The sequence below is a fragment of the Otolemur garnettii genome, unplaced genomic scaffold (assembly GCF_000181295.1).
Source record: "Otolemur garnettii isolate 467f Iridium unplaced genomic scaffold, OtoGar3 scaffold00210, whole genome shotgun sequence".
Classification (NCBI taxonomy): Eukaryota; Metazoa; Chordata; class Mammalia; order Primates; family Galagidae; genus Otolemur; species Otolemur garnettii.
In genome coordinates this window covers 1,415,089-1,424,070 of record NW_003852605.1, presented here as the reverse complement: position 1 = coordinate 1,424,070, position 8,982 = coordinate 1,415,089, and the positions used below count along the sequence as shown (strand labels likewise).

Genomic DNA, 8,982 nt, shown 5'->3' with positions numbered 1-8,982 from the left:
TCCTGCCTCTGCCTCCCAAGTAGCTGGGACCACAGGCGCCCGCCACAACGCCCGGCTATTTTTTGGTTGCGGCCGTCATTGTTGTTTGGCGGGTCCGGGCTGGGGGTTTGAACCCGCCACCTTAGGTGTACGTGGCTGACGCCTTAGCCGGTTGAGCTATAGGCTCCGAGCCGAGGAGGTGGTTTTAAACCCCTGGCAGGGAGCCTGGAAGCTGGACCCCCAGTGAGAGAGGAGCCCTCTGTGGGAGAGTGTGTGTGGCTGGGGGTCCACGGGTGTCTGGAAGCCAAGGGGAGAAGTGTATTGGGGAGAGGGGAGAGCAGGTTTGTGGCTGTTATGAGTGGAAGCACCCGTGTGCTCTGTGATACTGGTGTGGGGCTCTATAGGAGGGAGTCCCCTGGTGTGGGTACCAGAAAGAGTGTGTCTGAATGTGCTCCACTGTGAACAGAGGTGGATGTTTGCTGCTTGGGGTATGACATTTGTCTGGAAGGTACACCTAAGTGGACAGGCAAGAGATAAGGATCAGAGGTTGGTGGCAGAGGGCACCCTTCCCCATCTTTGTTGGATCTCTGGCCCTGAGGACTGAACTTGTTCCTTCTTCCCCTAGCTGTGGTCTCTGCACCTGGCCTGTACTCCCTTTGGTGTGAGGCATCCATTTCCCTCCTGGGGCCACAGTGATCATGGAGAGAGCTGCAGGGTTGGAATGAGGACAGGGAGATGAGGCAGGAATAGAGAGGGTGGGATAGTCAGTGGGTCTGCAGGAGACTCTGGAAAACAGCTATAAAGAGCCCAGAGTAGGGATGGTGGAGAGTGGCAGAGGGGAGTCAGGGTGTCCTGTCTATTTCCCATCCATGGCCCCATGTGCCTAGGATGAAGGAGGAGGGTGTATGGGGGAGGGGAGAGTATGATAGAGTTGCATATAAGGTGTGAAGGTCACATCTGCCTGTGTGGGCACATACTGGGAATGGAGGTGTCTATGTGGATTGTGTACTTGTTTCCAGGGGAGGAGAGTGTTTCTGTGGTGTGTGTGTGTGTATGTGTGTGTGTGATGCTCCATCTATCCCCAGTTCAAATGTGAATAGCACAGGGTTGTCCTCAGGGGTGAAGATGGGGGCCTCAAGATATGTAAGGAAGATCCCTAAGGAGCCTCTTTCTCTCTTCACCCAATATATGATCATGCTGCCTGTTCCCTCCCCCAGTGGGTTCTTTGGGGAGCCTGATGCCTTTCCTATGTTCGCCACCAACAACCGAGTGAAGAGAAGACCCTCTCCCTACGAGATGGAGATTACTGATGGTGAGTCTGCCTCCTCCCACCTTTTTATCTGCCCCTCATGCTGGTTAGAGCCCTGCACGGAGGGAGCACTGGGGACTACTCTGTAGGTGTCTTACAAAGATGGGCAGGTCACCTTGGGCCCCCAAACTGCTGAAAACCTTCACCCTGCAACTGAGCTGGGACTAGGTAAAGTCATGGTAGGTTGGGGAGGGCCACACTCACAGACCTAGGAAGAGGGGACGTGGGAAAGGGTCATAGTGGTGCTTAGCCCACACCTTTAGAGTTCATCCCCATGCCCATTCTAAGTTTTATTTCTGCATTTTGGCAAGGATTCCTCTAGGCACTGACCCTCAGGGATTCCCTTTCTGCCTGGAATTGCATTTTCAAGGGTTTAGTCCCAGGTCCCTACACTGAAGGGCTTCCTTGCATTTCGGGGTGCATTTTGAGCTGAGACCGGAGTTCTCTTCCTGATACCCTAGATTCTACCCTGTTCCCTGGATTCCCCCACAAGGGCCTCAGCACTGCTACTGTGAGCTGCTGGAATAGTCTTTGGCCTTAAGCTTGCAGGGAGCGGTTGGATGAGTGGAGACTTGGAGGACCCTCACCCACTTTCCAGGGTAACCTGATGTAGTAGATGGGTCCCACCGCCAGAGGCAGCAGAGCGGGCTCATTAGAGCTGAGAGACTTTAAGGAAAGTGGCCCTAGGAGTGGTGCTCCCTGGACTTCTGCCTGGAGGCAGCCTGGGGCTCCTGTAGGAAGGGGACCTGAGGTTTAGAGCCTGGCTGGGATTTGTGCTTATAGCTGGCAAAAGGGATGTGTGTATGGAGCTGAAGCTTCTGGAGCTGGACTGAACCCTCTTTGGTGTTCTGGAGAGGAGGAGGCTACAGTCAGACAACAGAAGAGACCTCAAAAGACTCAGCCATCCTGGGGCACAGGCATGTAGAGCTGAGAGAGAAGGGTGCTGGGGGTGTAGTGCTGCTAGATCAGACAGGGGTTCTCCAGTCTAGGGCAGGTGGGTGAACCAAATGGGACGTGGGACCAGCCCTAGAGTTCCCCAGGAACAGGCATTTTCTGCAATAGGCAAAGGAGGTGGGCACAGGTGGCAGATGTTTGCAGCGAAGCCATCATCCATAAAAGTTACCAATATTTACTGAGCACCTACTCAGGGCTGGGCCAGAGAGGCAGAGGATGCTGGAATGATTGACAGACTTAGGAAAGAGGCAGGTACAAAGAAGGGGGAGTTTTCTGGGAAGCAGCCAGAGAGGAAAAGGCAGAAAATATAAGTGAAAAGGAGGGTGTGGGGGTGCAGGATATGTCCATGGGACTTTGGAGTACAAATTGAACCCAAAAAAGTCGATGGAAGAGAAACTAATGCAAGATCTAGAGCCAGGACTTGATGTGATTTCTGTTGCTGAATTTTTTCTGGGCCTCAATAAATGGGGAGAAAATAGCTTTCTCCCAGATTGTTGATAAAAAAACAATGAGATTTTCAGAGGTAGTTAGCCCCTCTCCACCAGAGACTGAGACCACCTTAACGTGGAGATTTTGTCTCCATTTCCATGATGGTACTCCTAGTACCCAGCACATTGCTGACAATCCTCTGGCAATGGTTCAGAGGGTAGGGATGGAGGGGCAGGTGAGTACAATTATTGGTACCATTTATTAGACACCTACCTTTTGCCATGAGACTTTGTGTGATCAAGTTTTATCAATTCTCACCCCAAGCCCAAGGGGGCTTGCATTTCACGGATGATGTAATCAAAGCTCAGAAAGGTTAAGCAGCTTGCTTGAGGTCACACAGCTGACTCTACCATTCTCACAGCACTCATCTTAAGCTTTGGAATAAGTTGACCACCCTTGCCTACCTCTCTTTCTGTGACAGCAATCATAGTGTCCCCCTCCCCAAGTAGGTGCTCCCTCAACATCACCAGCATTAGCCAGGGTGCAGAGACTGGTGGGTCCCTATGTCATAGCTGAGGGATTCCCTCCCTCTGGCCTGGAGGCCCAAGAACAGCAAATTATTTCCTCTGGGGAAAGCAGGGCCAGACTGTCCAGCAGGTGTGCTGTGTTTTTCCCAGCCTGGGTTTGGCCTTTGACAAAAAGGCTGCTGAATTGGAATCTGCTGGGGTTGGACAGCTTTAGAGGCACTGGGAGCAGGGGATGAGTGATCCTGCCTGGGGACATATGGGATGTGTATGGGCACACGTGCATGTTTGTATGCGTGTGCCTGTGCATGTGGGAGAGAGAAAGATGATCAAGTAGGAAGTAGAGGCATAAATATGTTGGGTCGCAGAATGACCACTGAGGCAAGGTCTGCCTTCATCCTATAATCTCAGTCTCCTTAGATGTAAAATGAGCAGTGAGATTTAGGCGAGGTCTTAGTGCCTCCTTTTCCCTCTCCCCCACCCAGACCTCTACATTCTGAGGTCTGGTTCTAGGTGTTATTGGAAGAGGGCAGATAGATATCCAGGACCGGAATTCCTTCATGCTCAGAACTTCCTGAGGACAGTATGAGCTTGGCTGAGTGTGTTAGGGAAGCTGTCAGGAGCACTGGCAGGGCCCTCCTCTATCTTCCCTTAGCTTTGGGAATCCTAAGTCAGGCTCAAACACTTAACATAGCACTTTGCACATCATAGGAGCTTGATACATGTGTGCTGGTGTAAGTTTTCATACATGGAATGCTAATGACTATTGGGCCAAGCTATAATCAGTGCTATGTAGACATGGGGAGAATGAGGCAACCCTTGGAAGCCTGCCTAGAGCCACAGGCCATGGCTGTGCATGGCTGTCTCTTCACTCCTGTCCTGGAGGTGAGAGTCTTTCTGCTCAGTCTTTGGTCTCTCCTCCATTCCCCTTAGTAGCAGACATTAACTAAGCCCCTGTTCTGTACTTTCCATCACCCTTAGGATAAAATCCCCAGAACTTCTGCAAAGCCCTGTGGAATCTGACCTGCCAACTCTGATCTTGCAGGCTCTACTCCAGCCAGACTGGCTTCCACTTCGGGCCTGTGCATGTGCCATTCTCTCTGCTTGGATACTGTTCTTCCTCTCCCCTTCCAGGGCTTAGCTGGCTCTTCTGAAACCTTGAGCTTTTGCCTTATAAATCCCACTTCCTCAGAAAGGGCTTCCCCAGCCCTTTTTTGATGAAACTAAGGCACTTCCAGAGTATTTATGTAACTTTCCCAGAGTCACTGGTCAGGAATGGTCAAATGGTCAGGAACTGAACCCAGAAAGTCTGGCTCTAGAAACTGTCTTCCTAAATAATGCTATAAATAGGCATCTTGGCATAAGTGAATAGGTTAAGGAAGGAAAGAATGAATGACACATGGTCCCTGTCCTCAAATATCTCACAGCCTAGAGAGAGAGACAAGCCCAGAAACATAAGTAATAAGAGTGACGGAGATCAAGGGATTGTAGGACTGTGGTGGTTGGTTAGATTTATCTGCAGGGGTTGAGGGAAGTTCTCAGAGAGGATGAAACATAGGAACTTGATTTTAAAGGGCGGATGTTTGCTAAGTAAAAGTAAAGAAGGCATTCTAGGATTCCAGATTTCCTGATGGATGGAGATTCCTTTGGGGAGCTCTAGCCCATTTTGCTAACCCTTGTTCTCCCAACCTCTAGGTCCCCACACCAAAGTCGTGCGGCGTATCTTTACCAACAGCCGGGAGCGGTGGCGGCAGCAGAATGTGAATGGGGCATTTGCTGAGCTCCGTAAGCTGATCCCCACTCACCCCCCAGACAAGAAGCTCAGCAAGAATGAGATCCTCCGCCTGGCCATGAAGTACATCAACTTCCTGGCCAAGCTGCTGAATGACCAGGAGGAAGAGGGCACCCAGAGGGCCAAGCCTGGCAAGGACCCTGTGGTGGGGGCTGGCGGGGGTGGAGGTGGGGGAGGGGGTGGCGCACCCCCAGATGACCTCCTACAGGACGTGCTATCCCCCAACTCCAGCTGTGGCAGCTCCCTGGATGGGGCAGCCAGCCCGGACAGCTACACAGAGGAGCCGGCACCCAAGCACACAGCCCGCAGCCTCCATCCGGCCATGCTGCCTGCCACTGATGGAGCTGGCCCGCGGTGATGGGTCTGGGCCACCCCATATCATGCAGGAGGGTGCCGTTAGGTCCCTGGGATAGTGGGCTGCAGGGCAGGTGGGATAAGAATTGGGCAGCTCTGAAGCAGGGCAATGGATTTGGTGAACTTTCCTTGATGTCTGAACTTTCGGGAAGCCTTTACTGACCTTGGGGCTGGCTTTGTTTCCTGTCTCAGTGGGAGAACAGAAAAATGGAGCAAAGTGGTAGGTACTTTTTATGAAGACGGCACGGTCTTCCCCTCCCCCTAATTCCTAAAACTTCTCAACTATGAGGCTCAAGAATCACTGCTTTTGGCCTGAAGTCTGGGAGCCCTGTATTTGCTGAGACCTGGGGTTGTCAGCTCTCACCTGAGGCATCCAACAGCCTCTGCCTTGCCTTTGATCCCCCCCAAGCTGGCTCGGGTGGCTCTTTAGCCACTCCTATCCAAACACATAGGTACCCAATAGCTGTCCATTTCTTGAGCCCCATCTTCACCCAGGCCTATGTTGATCCATCCAGCTTGCCAGCTGCTGCAGTCACAAGCCTCGAGGTGCCTTCTTCAGGGCCTGGTTGAAGAAGATGGCCAGTGGACAGCCTGCTCTCAACTAGCTGGGCCAGAGGGTCAGAAAACCCAGTAGCCCTTACTTCTTGCCCTGGGGACCAAAGCTCTGCTTTCTCCCCATTGAGACTTGCCTTCCTAATCTGTGGCTGTGGGGACCAAGTCTGCATTCTTGAGTGTGCCCGGTTGAGTTTTGTGTGAAGGCAGAGAAAGAAAGAATGGTATTAGAGTGACATTAGTGGGAGCTATTTTGGGCATGTGCGTTTCACCTGCTATCTACATTACTATTCATAGTGGTGGGTGCGTATTGGTGCTGATTGTGGGTGTGCAGCCCTGTCTGTGAATTCTCCTGGCTGCTCACAAGGATTTCCCTGGTGCAGGACATCTGTTTGCTAATGGTCTGGTCTCTGTTCAGAATTGAGCACAAACTGTCCTGTGAGTTCTTTGCATTTGGGATTTTTGCTTGACAGAAGTTATTGGTAGAATCTTTAGGTTTCAGTATGACCCCAGGGTCCAGCCCCACTTCCAGGGCAAAGGAGATCCAATCAGAGACCAGGCCTTGGTCAAGACCCAGACATAGGCACATTCACTGAGCAGAACCTTAAACACCCCTTGATTATGCAGCTTTCAGTTTTCAAGGGTGTGTGTGGGAGTTCGGTTTAATGCAGTAGGAGTGCCCCCCTCCAAAAGTTGTACATGAAAGTTTTGTAAATCAAATCCTTATCCTTCGTCTTTTGAAGAAGTAACTACCGCAAGTTCTTTTGTAAAGTGAAGAATCCTTTTGTAAAGTGAACCATTGCTCCCTGATTTATTTCCTGTTGTCAATACAGATGGTGGGATGGTGGTTTTCTGAAGGCTAGGCTTGTCTGTGACCTACATTCCAAGCCCATGGGACAAACTGCACAGAAGTCCTATGTGTCTGTCATTGTGCCCTAAGTCATCCCAGCCCTCTCCCACCAGGCCCTGCCTTTGACGTCAGAGAGATACCTTACGGCTCTGTCCTCCCATGTAGCAACTCTTCACAGTGTCTGTCCTGGAAGCCCCTCTCAAAGCTGAGTTTCGGCACAACCCCTCATGGTGATGGGGTCTTGAGTTCAGCCATATGTAGATAGAGAATGAACTCTGCCCCCACTTCCTTTTAAGTTGTCAGGGCCAGTTCTTGGGCACAGGGGCAGGATGGTTAACCCTGAGGCATTCTTGACACTCCATCCCATCTCCGATGCCCCAGATTGTGTTGGTGAATACCAGGGTGAGTTCCTTCCCAAAGCTTGGATGATCCTGTGAGCATCTAAAGATGGAGCAGCTGTTCTAGGCTCTAAGGCTGTGTTTGTTTCCCTTTGGATCAGTTCAGCTTGGGAATGAAAAGTGGCCACTGTGGAGGGGTGGATGGCTTTATAAGGTGGATCACCTTCTGTTCCTTCAGAAACTCAAGTTTCCAGTTTGCTGTTTCAGATTTGCTGTATGACTGGGATAAGGCATCTCTCCCAGTGTCAGTGTCACATAAGTACCCTGGCTTGGCCTGTGTCTCATGCTGTGGGGTGGACTGCATGGGCTCATGAAAGTAGAATTATTTTGAGACATAAAAAGCTCTGTTCACCTCAATATCAATCCTGTAGTGGGTTTTCTTGATCCCAGTCCAGGACTAAGGCAGTGGGCCAGTCTGCTGCATTGCACAGCATTTGGGCAATTTAGATTATAAACTACTTTTGCCTGAATTATCTGAAATGTCCTCATTTCTCCAGATTGTCATCCAGACAGAAATTAATTATCTCATTCCAAAGCAAAGGGGGACAAGAATGAGAATGGAAGAGGTGGGAGCATGAGCAGAATGTGTAGAATGTAATCAGCTACCCCTAACAGACTTGAATAGGGAAGGGCAGGACTTCTAAGTCTTTGTAAGAATTAAAGGAGACCCCAAATTGTTATTTTCATGCTCTACACATACCCCTCTTCCTTCTCTTTCCTCTGCCTCCTTCCTCATGAAGAAATGCAACATTCCAAGAATGGTATCTGTACAAAAGGGAAAAAATGCAAAGGTGAAAAAAAACAACATTTAGGAGAAGAACTAAGATGAATGTAACAACTGGAAGGAATCACATCTTTTAAGAAAAATTCGTATTCTTTTTATCTTTAGTGTTAAATGACAAGATGGTACAACCTTTATTCTTTTCCAAAATTAAAGCAAAGGGCACAGAATCTATAGTCAACTCTTCGGCCTTTTGGGAGTGGGTCTAGCCGTACTTGTGATGTCAATGGTACGTGACCCTCTGCCAAGCCTCTGCCGAAGGCTTGCCCCCTGCCCATGTACATAGCTCATTATTTCTATGGGCAGGCCCAGCACTTTCCGTCAATGTTGTACTGTATGTGACAAGTTTCGTTGGTCTCTGCATTTTTCTGCAGAAGAGGAGTAACCGCTCAAGGTACCTTGACCTTTGTATAGCCCAGAGGCCAACACTGTGGGTGTGTGACTCTTTAGCAAAAAAAAAAACAAAAAACAAACAAAAAAACCCCATGTGGTGGTGATGTGTGTATATATATAAGGCTATATCGGGAAGATTTCTAAATAAAAGTTTTACAAAGGGGCCTGGTCTCTGTGCTTGCATTTTGTATCCTAGACCTAAGACTTGGGACATTAAAAGGAAAGGCATGGCAAGAACCTGTCTGCCCTGAAGTGGGGGAGCCCCAGGGACTCAGCTATGTCTTAGTCTGTGGGCCGGGGAGGGAGAGAAGTTTCCCCCACAGAGTTTCCATTTCTTTCCCTCTGCCAGGCCTCACAGAGGGGGCCTCTCTTCTAAGCAGCGAGTACCCATGGTTTTAGCTCGAGGCAGCCCTGGTGGGTATCCCTTTTCCTGTTGGGATCGGCTCCCCTGGCTTGGGCAGTTGCATGTATCATGGTTTCCCTGATGACTCAAAGCAGGCTACAGCTCCATGCCTGGCTCTTGAGGACTGGGGGCTCAGAAGGAGGATGATAGCTTTGGAGCCTATAAACCTAGGACTCTGGGAGGCCAAAGCAGGTGGATCTCCTGAGCTCAGGAGTTTGAGACCAGCTTGAGCAAAAGTGAGATCCTGTCTTTTTTTTTTTTTTT

General features: G+C 50.2%; 1 protein-coding gene across 2 annotated transcripts; it reads left to right on the top strand.

The window, feature by feature from the left end:
• Positions 1-1,199: 1,199 nt before the first annotated feature.
• TAL1 (TAL bHLH transcription factor 1, erythroid differentiation factor) lies at positions 1,200-8,470 on the top strand. 2 transcript variants are annotated; one of them, XR_002770980.1, is made up of 3 exons: positions 1,200-1,291; positions 4,891-5,561; positions 5,857-8,470. XR_002770980.1 is itself a non-coding variant. In XM_003801441.3 (2 exons), exons 1-2 carry the CDS (start codon positions 1,228-1,230, stop codon positions 5,343-5,345), a joined length of 519 nt encoding a protein of 172 aa, XP_003801489.2. In that variant the 5' UTR covers positions 1,200-1,227; the 3' UTR covers positions 5,346-8,470. The 2 variants fall into 2 exon arrangements, 1 of the variants encoding a protein (XP_003801489.2); XM_003801441.3 differs by having other exon boundaries at positions 4,891-8,470.
• The last annotated feature ends 512 nt before the right edge of the window (positions 8,471-8,982 follow it).